Genomic DNA, 23,244 nt, shown 5'->3' with positions numbered 1-23,244 from the left:
TCTGTGTATTGATCTTCCTTCCTTTCTCATCTCTGTCTGTCTGTCTGTCTGTCTCTGGGACCTCTTTGAAGGTAACATCATGACAGTTTAATTGGCTTAACTGCTTCCTACCCTGAGCCCTCCTAAGGACACAGTGAAAGTGAAAGTGTTAGTGGCTCAGCTGAGTGACCCCACGGACGGTAGCCCTCCAGGCTCCTCTGTCCATGGGATTCTCCAGGCAAGAATACTGGAGTGGGTAGCCATTCCCTTCTCCAGGAGATCTTCCTGACCCAGGGATCAAACCTATGTCTCCTGCATTACAGGCAGATTGGCAGGTTCTTTACCATCTGAGTCATCAGAAAGGCAGCACTGATGCAGTATTACCTAAATGCACTTTCTGATCAGATTTCTCTGAGGGTCTCCAGAAGCATCCTTAAAACTTGAAGTTTTAAAATTTTTCAATTTTTTACTTATCCAGAACCCAATCATGAATCAACCTGGGGGGAGACTTTTCACATTCTTAACCCTTGTCTGGAATACCTTATCTGGAATATCTGATTCTTTAGGACTAGAAATGGGCCTGGAAATCTGGATTTTCCCAACTTTTTAGTGTGAAAAAATTCAAACCTTCAAGATAGTTATAAGAAAAGTTTGTTTAGATTCACTAGTTGTTTTGATGGCTTTGCATTTTCTATAGGTCACTCTAGATACATACACACCATTTTATTTATTCATTTTGCCTTTGAACTGTTTAATTAAATCATGATGCTTTATTCCTGAATTTTTCAGCATGTTTTCCCTAAAAACAAGGATATGTGCCTACGTAATCACAATATAATTAGCACTCTCAGGAGGTTTAACGCTACTTATAGCACTGTTAACTGATTTAAGTCTATATTCAAACCTTCCTAGTTTATTCCAGTAGTATCCTTCAGACAGCCTGCTCCACCTTTGAACTGTTGATGTCTCTTTTATTTAAAAGATTTAAAAAATTAAGATAGATTTTATTCCACAAAGTCTCATGGGTAAACTACGTGCCTTTCCCCTAAAATATGTTGCTTTTTGTGATATTCTGTAGCACTTAGGAGGTGGATAAGGTGAAAAATCACAGTAAAGAGAAGCTGATTTCTTCCTTCACAACAGATGGGTAATTTAAATATGGAGTCATGAGCAGTTGGGGGAAAACATGTAGGTAAAAACACAAGTACACTAGTTTTTGAAAGAAGAGGTCCCGGTCTTGGCAGGGCTGTTGGGTGGCAGAGGAATTAGATTTAGTCCATCCCGTCAAATCTGAGGGAAAAACAGCTAGCTTGGAAACTTTCTGTGACGCATTGGAGCTAATGAAAATATTCCTTAAAATGACCAAAGTCCTCTTGCTTTTACCTCTGTGATGCCTGTGGCTAGCAGACATTTAATTGACATTCCTGGACTTTGATTTCAGGACTGTCCTCATGGGCACGGATTTTGAGCCAGTAACGTGGCTTCTGTGAATGTTTGTGTTACACACACAGTGCTTGTGTAAAAGTGCTGAAATCAGTGTCACATTTCAGAATGTAAGACATGGAAACCCTGTCAAGGTTTAAGTAACATTTTCCGATTTGGTGATATATTTAAAATACATAGAAAATTAATTCATTAACTTTATTAATGTATTAACGAGTTAAGACATCATCAGAATGGGAAACTTTTACCCATTAAAAGATGCTTTAAGATAAGGAATAGGACAGTCTCAGCCTGGGAGAAAATTTTGTAACACATGTTGTCTGTTAAAGGGCTATTGTCCAGGCAATACAAAGACGTCCTACAGTTCAGCTTAGGAAAACATTTTTAAAAATAGGCAAATGTTCAGAAGATTTGAGTAGACAGTTCACAGAAAAGAAATAAATGGCTAGTAAGCACAGGAGAAGAGTGCTGGAACATTGGCCCTTGGGGGAATGCAAATTAAACCAACAGATACCACTGCATACTCATCACAGTGGCTAAAATTAAAAAGAAATGATCACAGCAAATGTTGACAACATCTTAGAACAAAAGAACTCTTACACATTTTTGGTGGGTATATAAAATGGTGGAACCACTTGAGTAAAAGATCTGGCAGTTTCTTACCATACTGAGTGTTCCTGCGCCCTGTGACCCAGCAATTCCACTCCTAGGTATTTATTTCCCAGGAGAAGCACAAGCTTTTATTTCTAATATGGAAGCAATGTTCTTGCACAAGAATATTGCCAGCAGCTTTGTTTGTAATACTCAAGTCCCGCCAACAGTTCAGACTTCTATCGGTCGGAGACTCTCTGGTATACTCAGGTGTATTTGTCCAACGGAATACTTCCTAGCAACAGGAAGCCATGCAGTACCCCTGCCTATAACATATGTGGCCCCTCAGGATGTAAAGCTCAGGGAGACAGGCCTTACACCAACAAGCATATACCAGGTATGCCATTTTTATGACATTTCAAGAACAGGCAACACTAACCTACAGGGGATAAAAAAGCGAAACAGTGGGGCTGTCCCTGGGCTTGGGGTTGCTGTGAAATTTGGCTGATAAGGGCCTCCATGTCGGGTTACACGGTGTATTTTTTGTGAAAACTCAGGGAGTGTATGCTTTAAATTAGGGCATTTCATTTTATGTAAATTGTATGTGAAATGATAAATATTGGACTGTGGTTTATGATGTAGGAGCTGAAATACTTGGGGCAGTATGCTAGTGTCTATAGGTTTAATTTGAAATGCGTTAGACGTGTAAAATGGATTCATGAATGACTATTGAGGAATGAATAGACATAACGTAAGCAAGATAAAACGTTCATCATCGCAACTGAGTGATATGCATACGAGTATTCTACATAAAATTCTTTCAGCGTTGTTGTGTGTTGGGAAATTTTTGTAATAAAATATTTTTCAAATATTCATGTATTGTTTGTTCAAATCCTATGAAATAGCCATTTTTGTGGGCCCCAAATAGTCGAATACTGGCAGCTTTTTGTGTGTCGGCCTAATATGCAGCCACATTTATAGCTGCTCTCTTTAGTAGGCTTGTCTGGCAGGGTGTTATTATGAAGCTTCATTTTCTTCCAGTCACTGTGGTTAGTTGGACTAGATTAATCTCTGGGTAGCAGAGGCTCTTGACCACCTCTGGGGTGGATTCCTTAGCACCCCAGTCACTCTGCGTTTCTGGAAGTCTGTCTGCTTTAAGTATGATCTCATTTTCAGTGCAGAATTTCTCCTTTCCTGTTGGCAGGAAGGCAGAAGGGCCTGTAGCGGGAGAAGAGATGTTTGCATCCTCTCCGTGTGGTCTGCTTTGGGGCAGTGTCCTTCTTGTCTCTTCCAGGCTCTAGTTTGTTGGGAGTGCTGGGGATGGGAGACAGAGAGAGGGAAAGCCATCTTCTATCTTCTCATTGGTCCCTGTCAATCTCCTGTTGGTTGATAAGATCAACTGTCCATGGTTGACAATAGGTGAAAGTGAAAGTCACTCAGTCCTGTTTTGACTCATTGAGACCCCATGGACAGGCAGCCAAACGCTTCCCCTGTGAGTTCTTTGGAAGGTCTGGTGGGACCTTCCAGCCCTCTGGGACATCCACTCCTGGCAGAGCCCCCCACCCTCTCTTGCTCCTGCAAATCCCTTGCTTGGCAGTCAGCCTTTTTGAGTGAAATGCTGGCATGATGGCATATACCCTGGTTCTCTCTTCCTGCCCTCGTCGGGCAAAGGAAGCTAGGATACCTTGCAGGAGGCGGGAGGAGGTGGCGGTGGTGTGTGGGGTAGGGGAGTGCACACTGCTTGGTAATTGCTGCCTTTTCTCTGCAGCTGCCCTTCTTGCTTCTCTGTGCTTCTGCTCAGCTTGGCTAAGGGTGGGCCAGTCCCCAGGGCTGCTGTCACTTCAGACCAGCTGGCCACTAGGAGGCCAGCCTAGGAGGTCCCCACAGCCGCCTTTCAGGCTTGATGGTTTGTGGGAATAACTCAGAACCGGGTAACTTTCCTCTTTCGTGCTCTGTTGGCCATTGCAATTGAATTGCAGTGGAAGACTGCAGATTAGAACTAGCCAAAGGATGAGACTCAGGGCAAAGTGGGAAGGTTCTGAACACAAAGCTCCCATTTTCCTCAAAGACACCAGTTTGCAGTATATGTAGAGTATTGCCAATGAGGGGAGCTCATCCAAGCCTTTGGTACCCAGAGTTTTTACTGGGCCTTCATCACCTACCGGGCTTCCCTGGTACTCAGGGGTAAAGAATCCGCCTGCCAGCATAGGAGACGTGGGTTCCATCCCTGGGTTGGCAAGATCCCCTGGAGAAGGAAATGGCAACCCATTCCAGTATTCTTGCCTGGAAGATCCCATGCACGGAAGAGCCTGGCAGGCTACAGTTTATAGGACTGCAAAAGTTTTGGACATGGCTTAGTGACTAAACAACATCACATACTGAGAGCATGGCTGCCCCTAACTGATATATATAGTCATACAGTCTGCACATCACACTGTTAGACTGTCCACTGGCCAAAGCCCCCAAGCAAACCAATCACTCCTATCGGGTAGGACATGTCGGGGACCTCCAAGTAGACAAGGGCAAAAGCCAGACCTCTGTTTGGGTAAAGTTAACTCTTTACTATGCAATTTACAATTACAGGCATTCTCGCTTTAATTTATTATGTTTTATCAGCTTCATTATTATTAACTTATTTAGTAAAGGGTTGAAGCTTGTTCCCAGAATGTATTGTGATACACAATTGCATCAATTGCTTTTTTTCTTGTAATTTTTAAAATGCATATGTTTTATAATTTATCACGTGAGTTTTCTATATGTGAAGGTGTTAGTCGCTCAGTCATGTCCAGCTCTTTGCAACCTCATGGACTGTAGCCTACCAGGTTCCTCTGTCCATGGAATTCTCCAAGCAAGAATACTGGAGTGGGTCACCATTCCCTCCTCCAGGGGATCTTCCTGACCCAGATGACCGAACCCAGATCTCCTGCATCACCGGCAGATTCTTGACCTTCTCAGCCACCAGGGAAGCCTGAGCTTTCCTTATAGTTTTTGCTAATGCTTTTCTTTACTTCCTTCTTGCATCTCTTGGTCACTTTATAGTAAATGCTGAATTCTTTCACCCTAGAAAGTGTGGGCTCTTGGGAAGGATGGCTGCAGATCTTTTGCTATCTAAATGGGTTAAGGTCAAAAAGTCCTCAGGGACACAGCTGTAAATTGGCAGTGGTCACGCATGATGGCTTTGTGACCTAGTCTCATTGCCTCGGATTTAGAGCTACATAAGTAGGGTTATGCTTTTCTGTTGTTTTTAGTTTTGAAAAAAAAAAAAACATTTTTTGTAATTTTTTGAAACAACCTTCATCACCTCAGAGTTTCTGAATGGACACCACCACTTACTTTTTAAAAAATACCTTTTAACACTCTAGATTCAACAGGAGACCAAATTTTAGTATCATAATAATAGCTGTTACCTACACAAGATAAATGATTGACAAGCTGGGGGTGTTTTTTGTTTCTAAGTCTTCTCTCTTTATTAAATTCTCTGTAGAAAGAACTAATGAAACTTTAAGAACTTGCTCATTAGGCCTGGCATGAGCATTTGGGATTAGCTCCCATTTGTGTTGTATTTTTAGCTTCTTACTAGTGGAATTCTGGTCTACCACAGAGTCATTAGGTGGGGTTGATGGGCCTGCGCTCTGATACAGTTGTTCTCTCTGCAGTGAATCAGCAGTAATCCAGACAGAAGTATAAGTTGGGGCAGTGGTTCCCAACTTGAGGTTCCAAAGATTAACAAAGTTTCCAAAAATTGTTCCAGAGCTGATTTAGATAGTTATTGCTAATTGTTTCTCTTTTCCTCACTTATCCTGATGTGAATGGAAATGGCTTTCTTCATTTTGTTTTACTGAATTCTAAAACCCATGGCAGCCCCTTGTCACTCCTTCAGTCTCTCATGCCTTTTCCACAGGGTCAGCTGGGAGAGGTGTCGGGTACCTTAGGTGTTAGGTGCTTCAGGCGTCTGGCCAGCGGGGTGACGAATGGACTACACAGGTCCTTCATGCTCGGGTCTTCTTGTGCTCAAGCTGGGTGTTGTTCAGCTAGGATTGATCAGTGAGTATTTTGTCTGACATAGAGCAATGAGGTCTTGGTCCTAGACCATTTTGGGTTCATGACCAGTGTTTGGGAACTACTGGACTTTTCCCCTGATTTCTCTTTCTTAATAATTTATAGATCTTTTCCTCTTATGAATGAATTTTAGGATCATTAAATTCCTGGAGATGAGGAAGCTTGAAGTGACCTGGCGTTTATTGGAATATTTATTGGGTCCCTTTTGCTCCCTTATTTCTAAAGTGTTAGCAGGAAGAAGTTTGATTACTCTGTGACAGCAAGGATTCGAGAAAGAATTTACCTACTTGTTTAACAAATAGGTGCAAGGCAAATGTACATTAATGAACAAGGCAGATTCAGTCCCTTGTTCCAGACCCTGAGAATTAGGGATGCAGTGATTCTCTTTTTCTGTGGTCCCTGGACCAGCATCAGATCACCTTGTTATCAGTAGAAATGCATAATCTTGGGCTCCACTCAAGACCTACAGAACTGAAACTGTGAGGTGGGCCCAGCAATCTGTGTTGACGGGTCCTCCAGGTGACTCTGGTTTGAGCAGCACCACTGTAAGTGCTAGGTGATTGGGTAAGCCATGAGAAGGATGGCTTGGAGGAAGTCATCACTCTTGCCCTGTGGGAATCCTGATGGGTTTTCACCTGCTCAGTTTTAGAGGCAGGAAGAGCACTGGACTCCATGGACATAGATCTTGGCTCTTGTGGTCTCCAATGATGTCAGGCTGACGGTAATCATCTCAGAGCACACTGTAGAAGTTTAGTCTTTGCTTGAACCTAGGAGTTTGCTGTTAGTTCCAGCAGCTATTACAAGGAATAGTTAATATTACTTCATTTCTCTTTGCTAGGGTCATAAAGACATGATTTGCTATATGCAAATTTTATTTATTTAAAAGATTTTATAAAATTGAATTATTATTGTAAGAGGTCAAACCAGTCAATTCTAAAGAAAATCAACTCCAAATATTCACTGGAAGAACTGATGCTGAGGCTCCAATACTTTGGCCACCTGATGCAAAGAGTCAACTCATTGGAAAAGACCCTGATGCTGGGAAAGACTGAAGACAAAAGGAGAAGGGCAGCAGAGGATGGAATGGTTAGATAGTACCATTGACTCAACAGACATGAATTTGAGCGTACTGTAGAAGATAGTGAAGGACAGAGGAGCCTGGTGTGCTACAGTCTATGGGTTTGCAGAGTTGGACACAATTTAGCAATCAAGCAACAATTATAAGAAGTAGTTACTTGGAATTCAAGGTTTCTTTTTCCTTAAGCAATGGTATTTTAGAGAGATTTCATCCTAATGGCCCTATCTTAGAATAACAGGTCTGCCATTATTGTGAAACTGAGGAGGTAAGATATTTTATTGCAATACCTGTAAAACTGTTGCAAGAAACAAGAAGAAGGTTAACTCTAGGGTGTGTAAGTATATGTGGTAAAGATTTGTGGAGAAGAATTATTTGGAGCTGTGTGGAAGGATCCTCAGGGGTGAGGCGTACCCACACTTAGTAGCTGTGATTCTTGTCTCGGTTTAACGTTTGGCCCCAGACCTGGAATTAGGGCCTTGCCCAGGCCCATAAAGGGAGAGGAAGCCCTCGCAGCCTCTGCAGGCTTGGTGGCAGGCCAGGGCCATGAAAAGAGCTGTAAACTGGGGCTGAGCAGACTTGTGCATGAGTCTAGATGCCTCCAGTCACACCGTGCCGTACGCATGACTTCAGCAGATACTTGCAGGCTCCTTTGTGCCAGGATACTTTTCTTCCCCCTGAACTTTAAACTTTTCAGTTTGTATTGGGGGATCACCGAATAACAGTGTTGTGGTAGTTTCAGATGAACAACTCAGGGACTCAGCCATGCATGCGCATGTATCCATTCTCGCCCAAACTCCGCTCCCATCCAGGCTGCCACATGACGTTGAGCAGAGTTCCCTGTGCCATTCAGTAGGTCCTTGTTGGTTATCCATTTTAAATACAGCAGTGTGTACATGTCCATTCCAAAGTCTCTAACTATCCCTTCTCCTGGCCTCATTAAGTTCATTCATTTGCATCTTCATAGGTGGACCTAGAGAGTGTCGTACTGAGTGAAGTAAATCAGATAGAGGAGGAGAAATAGCGTATGACATCTGTTATATGTGGAATCTAGAAAAAGATACTAGTAAACTTACAAAACAGAAATTCTCCAAGACACTTTTAATAGGCAAGGAAATGGAGGCCCAGATGTTTGATGACTACCCTCAAATCAAAGGTTTTGAAACTTGAATTGAATTGAGGTCTCTTGAGTCTGAAATGGGCTATGCACATGTAAGTGTGATGGCTTCGTTTCCAGTGTTCCCAAGAAGGGCCTCCAGTCACTCTCACTTCCTCTCTGAAAACAACAAAAGAAGCTTCTGAAATATTTGTCTAGGAAATCTGTATGATGGTTGGTGATCTATCTTAAACCCCTATCAACAGATGATTCTTTATCATTGAACATTTTAGTCAGCACTGACTTCAGCAGGACAGATCCTTGAAGGGAGGAATGGCTCTTGGTCAGGGCACCTAAGACCCTGGTCAATTTTGCTTAGGTGTCTCTGCTGCTCTGTTCACTCTGTCCAGGCTCTGGGCCGTTGAATATTGGCATCATAGGTGCTGAGTCCTTTTCAGGACATTGATCTGTTTCATTTGTGTGTGAAGTATTCAGTTTGACTGAAAAAATTCAAGACTCATAAACAACTTTGAAAGGTTGCTTCCTCGCTCTAGATACAGTATGTGCTAAATTAATTTAGTGTATTGATCAGAGCTCTGATGAAATCTGTGAGCTGCTAAACTGGGAAAGATTGAAGGCAATACAAGGGGGTGGCAGAGGATGAGGTGGTTGGATAGCATGACGGACTCAGTGGACATGTGCGTGCTTGCCTGCTAAGTTGCTTCAGTCGTGTCCAACTCTGAGACCCTATGGACCATAGTCCACCTGGCTCCTCTGTCCATGGGGTTTTCCAGGCAAGAATACTGGAGTGGATTGCCGTGCCCTCCTCCAGGGGTTCTTCCTGACTCAGGGATCAAACCCATATCTCTAGTGTCTCCTGCACTGGCAGGTGGGTTCTTTTCCACTAGCACATGGATTTGAGCAAACTCCAGGAGACAGTGGAGAACAGAGAAGGCTGGTGTGCTGCAGTCCGTGGGGTCACAGACATGACTTAGCAACTGAAAGACAATAACAAATCTTAAATCAGTGAATAAATTGGGCTGGTTTTATTTCCCAGAAGAGAATATTTGGAGAGGGGGGTAGGGAGAAGTTGAAAAAAAATCAGAATACAGTTATGCAATCTCTTTTCAGTTTCCTGAGATGATTTATCTAGTGTTTCCTAGATGATTCTCTTACTGCTGAAGAGTTCCTTCTTTCCCTGGCTACTCCCCCTGCCCACCATGTCTTCCTCCCCAGCTCTCTCTCCCTATTCTCTAGGAAACAATTTTTTATTGTCACTTTACTTTTGCTATTGGTGGAATTAGTCTTGGGAAGGTATTGTTTGTGATTCAGAATTCTAGAGCATTGATTCATTTCTTACCTTTTAGGGCTCTGTTTCATTAGGACAAACTAAATAATGGACTTTTCACATAGGCATTGGATTAGATTCCCAAGGGTCAGTTCAAGCTGTTGCTGGGCATGGGGCCGCATTTTATAGCAAGACTTATTTCAGTTTTGAATGATTTGGTATTTGGCTAAAAGGACTTAAGACTGATTCCAGAAAACCCAAACTGGCAGCACATTTGTTCCTTTTTTTTTTTTTTTTTAAGCATGCTTGGTTTTTTTTTTTTTTTTTTTTTTTTTAGGTTTTGGAGTTGGGGCATAGGATCTACCCAAAAGGGATCCCAGAAGTGGGAGAAAGGCTGTTGTACTCTTAGCAGAGCATTTCAGCCTAAGTGATTAGCAGTATTTGGCCCTGAGAAAGAGGCCTCTAAAAATAACTGGTGAGCAGAGTTTGCAGTCAGGTCCAATTTCAGCTCTAGAGGCCTTGCCCAAGGAACTGCTGGCCTGTCCACAGTGCCAGAAGCAAAGGGCCTGTGTCGTGCCTGATACCTGCTCACAGGGCTTTGGTTTTTCTTTTCCTTCCATATATATTATTCATGGATTGAAGAAATCAAAATGGCAGAAGGTAAAGCTATATTTTTTTTCTTTGGGTTAAAAGTGGTTTGGAAACTAGACGGCAGTTTTCAGCTTGATTTTTCAGTTGTGTGCTGTTCAGATATTTTTGGCTAAGTGCTTGACTGCATCTTCTATGCTTTCCATTTCAAACTCCTGGAGCTCTCAGTGTTTCAAGTAGTTTAATTTTTCATGGGCCAATCTGTCTTTAATATCAATGTTAAGTTTTAGAGTCTTAACCTAGAATATCTTTTATTGTATTGTAATACAGAGACAACATTTTACAAACTTCAGATAAATGAACAAGTGGGTTGTCTTGGTCTTAGAATTTAATTACAGTGATTTAAAAGAATTGTGTGCATTTAGGTTTCGTGTAAAATTTTGGGAAATTTTAGGGAATTTAAGGGCTTTATGATTCCTGTCTTGTGTTAATGAACATACTTAGTTGGCTGGAGCAGAGCCTTATGTGTGGAAATGGACCTAATTTTTGTGAAGCAGACAATAAAGGCAAAGAAAGGACTTTGGGATTTTATTTTGCTTTTTTCAAATTGAATCATTAACCTTCAACTGTTCTTTAATGGTGTGTTGATTTACATTTTCGTATGTTTTTGTTTTTGCTTTTCTTTGTGAATTAAGATATTCTTTTTAATGGAAGGCAAGTTGTATTGGCTTATTATGTCAAAAATGTGTTTAAGGAACATAAAATAGACATGTTGAAACTGCTTCCAGCTCTCAGCTACCTAAGCAGTCACTGGAAGTGTTCTATTATTAGTGTGGAGAATATGAGTCTCTCTGCTTTGAACACTGTTTTAAATAAATGGTGAAAATGTATCACTTGACCATCCTGTTAAAGAAGAATATGAGATCTGTTTCTGATTTTTAGTTCTTTTTTAAGGCACTTCTCCCCTTCTCCATGGATTGCTTAATCCACAAAGTGAAGCAAAGTCAGCTGTTACTTCTGACCCACTTTTATAACAGTTCTTGGCTCCAAGGGGATGATATTCTGTAATGCAAAAAAGTAATCAGTTTGATGAATTGCTTTTATGGTTTTGTAAAACTTTAAATGTGTATACAGTCTTGGAGTATAGATATGAAATCCCTAAAATAATGCTTACCAAAGCTCATTAAATGGTTGATTTGTAATTCACTTAGTTACAGTTCCGGTCACGTAATTGACCAGATGCTGGGGTACATCTTCTGTTTTGCCTTTCCTTAATCAAATTTCTGATTGTCTCTAGCCCTATCTTCATTAATCTAAGAAAAGAAGAACAAGCTACTGGATGTTTTTCCAGAATATGTTTGGAACAGGGTACTAGTTTCAGATATGCTTGGGGAGTTTTAAACTCTCTAGAAGGGTTTATCTTACTATGGTTTTTTTAGTTTGGTTGGACAGAAACTGATCTGCCCTTTGGGACTAAGCACACCATATTTACAAAGTGACATATCAAGAATGTGTTATTTGGTGTCAGTTTAAAAGTTCCACTAAAACGATGGTTCAGAAAAGACACCTTTCTATAATTTACTGTTTTGTTCCTTCATGGAATTAGTAAATAATAACAGCAAAGAGATTGATGCTACTGGAGTAATATCTCATTTATTTGATGTTATGAAGGGATGGATAAAATAATGCTAATCATTTCATGTCCTAGCTAAGTAACATTTACCCTTTCTTTGATCTGTACCTTTTAAGCGATAAATCCATTTTATTAAAAAAAAATTGAATAAAAATCTTTCCAAAATTTGTTATACATTTTTTGCACTGTTAAACAGTTTGAAACAATGGTTTAATGGCAGAATTAATTTGAATGTCATTATTACTTTGTACTAAAAGATTATTTTAATAGTTAAGGACTATAAGTTTTATAGTTAAGGTCTGGTCACCAATGAGCATCAGTCATAAATGGCTTCCTGCCATTCTTTTCAAGTTCTTATGTCTACTGTTGCTATATTCAAGTATTTTCTAGGCACTTTCTTCCATCAGCACATTATTGCTTTAACTCCTTTGGGTTAGGCTGTCTTTAATGTCTATTTAATTTTGTTCAATTAGTTAGGAAACTTTTTTTTAAATTTTATTGGAGTTTGGTTGATTTGTGTTGTGAAACACAAACAATGTTGTGTTTCAGGTATACAGCAGAGTGAATCAATTATGCATATACACACATTCATTCTTTTTTAGGTTCTTTTCTCATACAGTTTATCACAGAATATTGAGTAGAGTCCCCTGTGCTATACAGGAGGTCCTTTTTGGTTATTTATCCTGTTTATAGTAGTGTGTGTGTGTTCATCTCAAGCTCCTGTTTTAACCCCCGCCCTCCAACCCTGTAAGTCAGAAAACTTGATTGAAGTTGTTAGAATCCTCTAAAATGAATATTGGCGAAGGAAATGACAACCCACTCCAGTATTCTTACCGGGGAAATGCCATGGACAGAGGGGCCTGGTGGGCTAGAGTTCATGGGGTTGCAAACAGTTGGACGAAACTTAGGGACTGAACAACATAAAGTATATTAAGTGTATCAAATGTGATGCATGGCAGTTCTGGTGAACAGGACCTTACAAAGGTGTTTCTGCATCCAGACCTATTTGAAAACCTTCCCCTGTGTCTGTGGGTCCCAGTGCATCCTATGTAGAAGGAGCGCTGAACTGTACCACTTGGCTTCTCTTCTTCCCTGACCTCTATTTCCTATAAATAGTTTCCTTCCTTCTGTGTCTCTTTGCCTAAGAATATGGAGCATTTTGGGGAAAGCTTTTTCTATGGCAGTTAGAGTTTTCCAGATTCTACAGAAACCAAATGGAGCAGGAAAAAAGGCTTTGGCTACGTCTGTGATCTTATTAAGCTGTTAATGGACTCAACTTTTTGAAGGAGGTTCTATTTAGGTTGTTTGGATACAGAACTTGGAACACACATATCAATTTTTCAATTTTTATTTTAAAAATAGTCATTAGTAGTTTATCTCTTTCATTACTTCAACATGAGCATCTTAGGTATGTGGTTTTGTGTCAAACCATAAGTCTTTTCCATTTTCAAAATCTTTGTGTAACATGATTTAAGAATTTAAGTGGCAACTAACTTTGAAGTGAGTTAGCTTTGTAAGTACTATCAAGTTCCTGGAGAAATATTTCAGTGAAAAGAGGTTCAATAAAGCTTTTTCTTCTTATATAATGACATTTTCCCTCTTTTATTTTTTAACAGAGACAAAGCAGGGAGGACTCAAGAACGGGAGGAAAGGAGGACTTTCTGGAAGTTCATTTTTCACGTGGTTTATGGTCATCGCACTGCTCGGAGTCTGGACATCAGTAGCTGTGGTCTGGTTTGATCTTGTTGATTATGAAGAAGTGTTAGGTAAGGGTCTTCATGTTGTTTCTTATTAGTACTGTTAATTTCTGTAGCCTTCCAGTGGTTCTCAGTAGGGAAGGAAGAAAAGGGGACATTAGCAGGGTTAGCTTGGAGTGATGGCTTCAACTTCTTTGAACATGATCTGTTGAAATAAAAATAGACTTACATTGTTTGCACAGAAAAATTGTATCAAACAGTACACACTTCCATGACATGCAATAGTCTGTCATTTCTATTCCATTTTGTTCTATTATGAATTTTTAAAATAGATCATGAGCCACTTGAATTTATTCAAGGACCCATGAATGGATCATAAACACAGCTAGCAAGACCCTGACCTAAAGAAAACATTTCAAAGCATACCCTTCTGTGTCCTCATTGAAATTGTGGGAGGACAAGTGTGTGTGTGAGTTCGTGTATAGGTGTACCCTCCCTGTACACCGTTTGGAGGAAGTTGTCATGTTACTTTTGATAACTGTCTTCCTTCTTTCTCCTTTTCCCCTTTCTCTCCCCATAATCACTGCAGTTTTTCATGACTTTTTTTTTTTTACTTTCATGATTCTTTTGGTACACTTTTTTTGTAATTGAGGTAAAATTCACCTGACCTAAAATTCAACATTGTAAACATGTAAAAATGTAGAGTTCACTGATTTTGTATTTGTGTGCTGTCATCATTGTTAATTTCAGAATATTTAAGCGCAAGTAACAATTTTGTGTTTTTACACGCCTGCAGCCAAGGCAAAGGACTTCCGTTATAACTTGTCAGAGGTGCTTCAAGGTAGGCTCTTGGAGACGAGTTTTAAGTCTGCTTGCGTTAGTCTCTAAAACTGCACCTTCAGGCTACTATTTTAGTTATCACCTGCATTACAGAATGTAAGTGATAAGACCAATTTTCCCTTCTAAATTTCTCAGAAAGTACAGTTTCTGTTTTTTTTTAATGTTATTTGAACGGTACTGTATGTAGCCTCAACTGCAGACCAGTGCTTTTCATTTATATTTTCTTAGGTATAGAAATGATAACTTCCTTATCTTTCTTACTATTATCATTTTCCATATATGTGTGCTTTGTAAACTAGACTTCTACATAGCAAGTTAAATGTTTTCCTAAGTAGGACAAGGGTTCTGGGAGGGTCCAGGTTGGTCATACCTATTCGACTTCCAAAGTTCTTCGTGCTGTTATGCAGTGTTTTAATTTACTTTTTAATAAGAAGTGGTGGCAGTGTTGCCAACTAGTGTTTTAGTACTGATACTGTATTTGTGAATGTGGTTTAAAATATTGTTTAAAAATGTGAAATTAATATACCTCTTCATATCCATTGTCCAGTGATGAATTATAAGTCATGTCGATTTTTGGATGTTTCTGGAAATTGAATGTGTTTGACTCACATTTGAAATGCTGAACATAACAGTGCTCTGAGATGATAGAACTTTATTATGCCTTAAAAGTCATACTTAGTGTTTTTGAAGGAGTAAGTCTCTGCTAATACTGGCTTTTCAGCTTGTCTGTTTTAAGTCTTTTCTTTTTGTTTTTCCTTAGTAGTAGGTGACTGGTGCTAATTATGTTTTTAAGTAAGATAACTGTAAGTGTTCCTTTGTAATTTCAAAAGGCCTGTTTTACATACTTTATTTCCAGAACAGTCTTTTTTAAAAGTTGATTCATGATGCTTGTCATAAGTCCTTATTATAAAATATAATCTATCCTTTTATTTTTAGTACTTGTACTTGATGTGAATTGTATATAGTCTTTGAGACTCTGTGGGTATTTAGTTTTGAAGACTGATAATATGAGGAACTTCTATATTATAGAAACATTAAATTTCATGTAACTGTTAGAAGTGGATCCATATTGTTCCTTACATATGTTAAAAATTTTATCCAAAAATATTTTTAGCAATAAAATTTAAAAATATTATTCTGAAATGATTAAATATCAGGGTATTGTTAAGCCCTGAAAGAAAATACTATCTCAATTATATTTCTTATATTTGTTAGGTGAATGTTTCCTTATCTCTAAGTGAACTGTCTTCATTTTAAGTGAGATTATCATTTAGCATAGCTTTTTGTAATGAAAGGAGCAAAGAGTTGCCTTGCTTGGTAGCATTAATAACTAATATGCAGGACTGTAAGAAGTAGTAACACCTTATTAAATTTGGTTTTCCTTTTGTTCCCATATCCTTCTCTGCTTCTCCTCTTATAGGGAAACTTGGAATCTATGATGCTGATGGTGATGGAGATTTTGATGTGGATGATGCCAAAGTTTTATTAGGCAAGTACACATTTTTTTTTTTTAAGTTAGTGGTGCTAAAATATTGGAAGCAAAATAATATTTAAGTTTTAATAATGTCTGTGTCAATCATTTACAATTTATGGAAGATATTTTCCCACAGTATATATTCTTGTTAGGATGAAATGAATAGCTTAATTATTTTTCCCTAAACTCTCACATTTCAAGTTACTTTTACAAATAGATAAGTATACAGCTCCTGCACAGATGTTCTTAATTGGTAATATCATTTTATATGTGTTTTTAGATTTAAAGCATTTTATGTTTTGAATGTAGCATTTGAAAATTTAATGTCCTAGTCTGTTTTCAGATACGGTAATTACAGCCATTCTTTAGCATCATTTGACATATTTCATGTCCATTTGAAAGTGTGAATTTCTAAAAGCTTACATGAATTCATTTTGAAATAAAGTAGTGGTAGTAAACGTCTCAAAATGTCCTATGAAGGTTTGGAAGGTAACATTAAAATATAAGCTAGTAGTCTTTGGCCAGATTTCTTGTTTTGTTTTGTTTTTTTTTAAGCCTTGACCCTTCTTTTTTATCACCAGAAATACCTGTCTTCATCATTGAGATGTTTTTTGTGATAAAGAGGTGATATTTTTTCATTTATTTTAACATGCAGTTATGCTATAAAAGATGATGCTAATTTTAATATACAAATTTTATATAATCTTGCCTGATGAGATATGTATTTCTGCTTGTTAAACAGCATATTTTCCTTTGTTTAATATATAGCATAGTGTGTACCAAAACACTTTACACTCAAGTCTTTAGAAAAATAGCAAATATGGTAAGGTATTGCATAATAAGCTTCATAGAATAATAACATAAAGAAATTCTTGCACAATTTTGTGTATATTTTATGGATATGAAAAAATGGGAGGTACTACATCTGTAACTAATGAAATATAATAAAAGTTTTTTAATTTTGACTTTGTTAATTTGTTACTGCTCAGTGAGAATTATATTTGCTACTTAACAGTGAAAGCTTTCAGTACCCATGAAATTTCTTTTCCTGTCTTAACCAAAATAGAATTTTCTATATAATTTTGTCACTAAATATCTAAATTTGGGTTTCTATAAATACAGGAAGTCCTCAGAAGACTATAATCCTTGGCATGTGAAAGAAAGAAAATCATATAAAACTTAGAACAATGCTGATTTGCTTGCCTTTAAGTGGTTAATTACTCTATTTTATTACTTTTCTGTAAATGACAAATTCTGAATAGCAGGGCTTTTTATTTTAAAAATAGCTTCATATGGGCCAAGTTTCCTTGTTTTAGAAATAATATTACCTACTACATTTGGTTGTTTTTTTGTTTTTATTTTTTTTTAAGGTGCTTAAAATCAGCTATCTGGTCTATTAGGAAACACCAACTATTAAAAATTAAAATGATATATCTTCTATAGCACATATTTATTTCTACTTCAAATTCACATTAATAAGTTGATTTTTAGAATTTTAGATTTCAAAAATTTTTTCCCCTTGGTATTTTTAAGCAGCCATTAAGAGTTTAACTGTAATTTAGAACATTCTCATTTGTGGGTAGCCACGTATGTGGAATGGGCAAATGGTAACCTGATCTTTTTATAAGAATCATATACTGGGAGTAGAACCCAGTTGGTGAACGTGAAGGTTCATTTGGTAATTTGACCATTACATGCAAAAAGGCTATGACACACTATTTTACTGTATTATGTGTACTAATTCGCAGTTGGATTGTGGCTTTGGTAAAGATGAAGGAAACGAATGTGAACTGTTTGTCCTCTAACCTTATTCTATAGCATTTAGATTCTCTGCATGAATCTACAACCTTGATGGGAATTGAATTTTATGACTAAAGTTCTTTTCTACGTTGTGAGGTTGTTGTCGCTGAGTTGTGCCTCTGTTACTGGAGGGTGATTTCAAGAACCAGGTGAATTTTGGGGGGCTCAGGTGCTGCTGGGCTCTGTATGGTCAGGGAGAGATTATGGGGGAGCAGATTGTGTACCCCAGAAAGAGCTAGACCTTGGGATATGCTCTCCTTGGAGAAGCTGAAGCTCTAGTATAACAGCTTTGGATTAAGGCAGAGGGAATGCCCAAGAGGGATGAAAGGAGGAAGTCAAAGATTAGGTGAGAGTTTGGCAGGGCAGGTGTGATAATAATCCTAGTTATGCTGAACTTCCATAGGTTTGGCATTTATTTCATTAGTATTTCTTCCTGGAGTCTTAAATTTGCATGTATCTAAATTTGATCCATTTCAGGATATGTATACATTCATATTTACATTTCTTTCACATTTCAAAGTTTGGCTTTTCTTTTAAAATATAAAGAGAAAATGAAATACGTGAGTATATCAAGATCAATAGCTATCATTCATTTTATTATTTATTTCTGGCCATGGCCCTTATGGTATACTTTGAAAATGTTCTAAGCCTCGTCTTGTTTATATGGCTTCCTAGTTTTGTGGCCACATTATCTAAAATAAATGTCTTTGATTTAGGTTTGGATAATTGAAAGTTATACTGTCCAAAAATATATTCTTTGAAAATATGTTTCCCAAGTGAAATCAATAGGAAAGAGGAATAAATACTGAGTAACATTTTCTTTGAGTAACATTGCTTCAGGAGTAATGTTTTCTTAGAGTAACATGACACATGGTTATCCTTTTGTCCGCGACTGGTACTCAGCTGGCATCAGGTTTGGCTAGAGAACAAAAGGGAAGGTAACTCATAGCGCCTTGACAAGTATTTGTAGATTGACAGGTGCATGAGTGTGCAGAAGGGAAGGCTGGCTGTTGCCCAGTCAGAGGCACTCACACCCTGCTCCGTGGTTCAGGCCTCCTCTTAGATACAAAGAATTGTGTACCCAGAACATATTTTGTTCTTCTCTTAGGACTAGTTCTTTCGTCTTAAGAACCACAGAAAGGTTGCAGAGTTGGGTAATTAGTTTTTTTTAAATGTTTCTGCCCATTTGTTGTGTACTTCAGCCTGTCATACTGAGGGGTTGTAAAGTTTTATATTTTATATTTAATACTTGAAATTACTTATGCTGGAAAATGGAGAACAAGAAATATATTTATTCTAAATATGTGTTAGTCGCTCAGTTGTGTCTGACTCTTTGCGACTCCATGGACTATAACCTGCCAGGTTCCCCCGTCCATGGGATTTTCCAGACAAGAATATTAGAATGGGTTGCCATTTCCTTCTCCAGGGTATCTTCCTGGCCCAGGGATTGAATCCAGGTCTCCTGCATTGCAGGCAGACTCTTTCCACCTGAGCCACACGGGATGCCCATTTATTCTAAATATACAGCTTCTATGTGTAGCTTCTTTTTGAACAAGAAGAAACAATGATATTTCCATCCAGTCTTGAGTGGGAAGACATCTCTGTTCATAGCTTTAGTTAACTCTTCAATTCAGTGAAGAGACATTCTGGGTTGATCAAAAAGTTATTTAAATACCAACTGTAGTTTGTGTCCCCCACCCCACCCCAGATACATGAAGAATGGTGCAGTGTAGTTCTTCTGTGGACTAATACAGGGAAAGTTCACTATAACCTTTAATATTAGACTAGTTGTCTTATTATTATCTCTTACCTGCCGGTAGTTATGCTTTGTGGACAGATTTTGTATTGCCAAAGCCAGGAATACTGAATTAGGTGGTTCTAACCTGTAAAGCTCTACAATCATGGATGCTCACATTTCTTACAGCCAGAACCCTCCAGCCTGATTTTTTTTTTTCCACCCTGTCAAAATTATAGAAATTGACAGTGTTTGTGGACTTTGAGACCTGCTGGAAGCAAGAGGCTAGTCATACTCAAAGCCAGTTCTTCACAGGAAGACAGCAAATGATAAAAACAATATATTTATTGCTTTCTTTCCATCATGGGGGTCTGATGGGGGCCAAGACTTGAAAATAACAGGTATCAGGGATCTTTGCAGTAGAAGCTAATTTCAGGAGCTGATAAGTAGAGAACTCTGGAATGTTCCCAGTGCAGGTGATGATCACGTTTCATACTGGTAGGCTGAATGAATCGTTATTAATTCTGGCTGACTCTTAATTGTCAGAATTATAGGACCATGAGTCAAGTAATCACAGCATAATGAAGCTGACATTTTACAGTGTTAAAATTTAAGTTGATTATCTGGTAGAATTGGAGCACACTGGTACCCATTTATGGAAGCTGAACAGTAAGCCTGCTAATCATGTTAATTCCAGAGTTTCCTAAATTAACTCCAGCTCCTAAAAGGAAAAAAAATTGATGAAACAAATGTTTCTATTTTCAGTGAATATTTATTGGTGTATGTAAATATTTATTGATGTATGTAAATATTTGTATAATCAACTCTCGATAATATCTGGGTGCTAAATGAGGAGAGGTGGGGCTTGTTAGAAGTGTCTTTTTATCCTCATATTACTTTTACTCACTTTTCCCATTGAAGTGGGTGAGTCAGTTTTGGCTGCTGCGATTTTGTATTTTTGGGGTTCTCAATTCTCTGATGAGAAACCCAGTGAGGGACTGGCTGAAGATTGATCGAGCCGCCTTTCCTTTAGTCCGTATGATTGAGAGTTGATTGTAAGATGTGCATCTTAGCCCATTTCTTTATTTTCCAAAATGTCTTTTCTGTAAATGTCCTTGACCATGATGCACATCCTTTTTTGAGATCACTCTTCCAACACTTCTTTTTTCCACTTAACTGCTCTCATTTTCTCTTTCTCTCTTCCTTTATCCTTATGTAGGCCTGACCAAAGATGGCAGTAATGAAAATATTGATTCTCTTGAGGAAGTCCTTAATATTTTAGCAGAGGAAAGTTCAGATTGGTTTTATGGTTTCCTCTCATTTCTCTATGATATAATGACTCCTTTTGAAATGCTAGAAGAAGAAGAAGAAGAAAGTGAGACCGCAGATGGTGTTGATGGGACGTCACAGAATGAAGGGGTTCAGGGCAAGACTTGCGTCATCTTGGATTTACATAACCAATAACTTTGATGCAGGGGCTAAAGTCACTGGCTTATGAACCCCCGAAGCAGTCTCCTTTTTCTTTCTTTCCTTCGCTCACCCAGGGCTTAACATGCAGTGGGGCAGCTTGATGGGACAATACAAGGCAACCATGTGATCTTTCCCCCAGTATAGCGCCTAACTAGTCCCTTGCTTGACTTTCCCACTTGAGGAAAGCAGCATTCCTCCTAGTGGTTCACAAAGTGCTGAGAATGATGTTCTTGGTAGTATAATTGGTTTCTGTATTGTTTTGTTTCAACTCATGTGCTCACTGAACTAAATTCAGAAACTTAATAGATTGTTTTGTGATTAACCCTTGCTGCCTGTCTTTCTAACATGCTATTCATTAAGATGATTACAGTGGAATTGATTATAAAAATATTGCTAGCATGATTCATGCCTTCAATGCTTCTCTGTTGATCCTTAACTTGATTGATGTGTAAAATTATGGCTCTTTAAAAAGCTGATATTTTTTGTTGTAATTTGTTTAGGTTGATTTGTCAGATGGATTAATAACAGATTTCAGTGTCAAATTCTGTATTCATGGTGCTTTGAAAATAACCCATGTTGTTGCCTTAGAGTAGTTCAATTGCTGTATTCAGATAGTAGTGTGTCTGAATCTTTCTCTCTATGAAAGCAAAATTTATTTTTAATTTCATTTCCAAATATACATCCAGAGAAAGTAATTTGTATTTTTCTTAAAGGAGGCTTATTACACAGGAAGGAAAATGTGAATATGTATCTTAAATAATGTTGTACATATTAAAATTATTCATCCTAAATTACGGTCTTTTTCCATTTTTTCCTATATTACCTTATTAATTGGCCATCAACTTTGGCTTAGGTATAATATGGTTTTTAAAATTAAATTCATTGAAGTGGTAAATTTTTTTTTTAAATCTATTTTTGCCATTAGAAAACCTTAAAAACACCTTTGAATTAATTCATTTAAAATGCGTTTGCGTCAGTGATAGCAAGAGCAATGGTATTATTAGACATAGATAACATGCATTTCTTAAAATGAGATTTCATTCATTTCCCACCTCAAATAAAGCTCTTACAGCTTAAGAGCAATAAAACCCAAGACTCCTGGTTTCTTTTCCCTTTTTGAGAGTGGTGATTCATGTTTTTGCATCTTTTTGAGCCTCTGTGAAACTTAGCTTGGCTTTGGTTCTTTATAGAGCTTAACACTGGAAAATATTTGTGTTTTTTAACATTTTATTTAACTTAATTTCTACTTTTCAAATACTTATTCTTATTTTTTCCCTTTTAATCAAGTTGCTTTCAGAAAGTAGATTATTCACCATTTTTTTCAGAAGGGAATATAACCAACTTAGTTTCTTTTTTAGAAGTCTCTCTTGCAGGCTGTCAAAATAAGAGCCTGAAAGTAAAATTTCAAATCAGAACCCTAGAACCTATCAACTTCTCCTTGACTTAATATTTACATGTTTTGGGGGAAACTGTCTAGTTTGCTAATCTTACTTTTAAAAGCATTATTCATAACTCCTTTTGGAAACAGATACATGTGTTGTACATTGGGGCCTTCCCAGGTGGCGCTAATAGTAAGTAACCCACCTGCCAATTCAGGAGACAGAAGAGATGTTTGTTTGATCCCTGAGTTGGGAAGATCCTCTGGAGAAGGAAATGGCAACCCACTCCAGTATTCTTGCCTGGAGAATCCCATGGACAGAGGAACCTGGTAGGCTACAGTCCGTGGGGTTGAAAAGAGTCAGAACTGTGAGACTTACCACACATGTACATTGGACAATGATCTCCTAACACTTAAATGATGATTATAACCCTAGTTTGTCTTTTCCTGATTATTCAAGGAATATGCTTCATTCTGTTAATGATTCTGACAATCAAAAGCTTCTAATTTTGGAATGTTAATATTTTGAAGCAAACAAGTAGGATTTAATAATGTTCTTTCTGAAAGTTTATGCTGTCTTTGTCCTATTTATCATGTTTTTTCACTTTGAATTTGAGTACTGTGACATATCAGAGTTTGTTAGGTTTAAATTCAAAAAGAGTCTTAAGCCTCACTCTCAGAGAAATTCCTTTAGTCCAACGTCTGAGATGTATTTTTTAAGGCAGTCTTGTTTCTTAATGCTTCATTGCTACTAACTCTAGAAGATGTTTGATCAGTTTGTGAGTAGTAAATAATGAAATTTGTGTGTTAAAAATATTCAGAATCATTAATTTTTCATCAGACTGCTTTTTTGTCACAATACTAATGTACACTTTATGTACAGAAATTAATTATGCTGAATTTTTGTAAGTGAAAAATAAGGATGTGGTTTCCTTTGCCATTTTTTTGGTACCCCTGCTGATCAGCCCTTTGAAAAGTCTCTGATGATGATAAAATCCAGGTAACTGGTGAACCCCTGACTTCTGTGACAGCCTTCAACTTGTGCCCACGACTTGCTTTGGTGAGAAAATAAAGATATTTGCCAAATTGGTATAAAGT

The 23,244-nt window shown here is 38.0% G+C and overlaps 1 protein-coding gene across 4 annotated transcripts in view; it reads left to right on the top strand.

Annotated features, from left to right (window-relative positions):
* Positions 1–23,244, top strand: part of ASPH (aspartate beta-hydroxylase) — a 191,595-nt gene that overhangs the window by 17,238 nt on the left and 151,113 nt on the right. For 2 of the 4 annotated variants that reach the window (XM_069600088.1, XM_069600090.1), the window contains exons 2-3: positions 13,369–13,518; positions 15,710–15,778. In XM_069600088.1, the coding sequence (XP_069456189.1) occupies positions 13,369–13,518; positions 15,710–15,778 (219 nt within the window). Of the gene's footprint in view, positions 1–9,866; positions 10,192–13,368; positions 13,519–15,709; positions 15,779–23,244 lie in introns of those variants that run through there. The other 2 variants (XM_069600089.1, XM_069600091.1) reach the window with 2 other exon arrangements.

Source organism: Ovis canadensis, chromosome 9 (genome assembly GCF_042477335.2).
Source record: "Ovis canadensis isolate MfBH-ARS-UI-01 breed Bighorn chromosome 9, ARS-UI_OviCan_v2, whole genome shotgun sequence".
Classification (NCBI taxonomy): Eukaryota; Metazoa; Chordata; class Mammalia; order Artiodactyla; family Bovidae; genus Ovis; species Ovis canadensis.
This window is presented reverse-complemented; position numbering and strand designations above follow the sequence as displayed.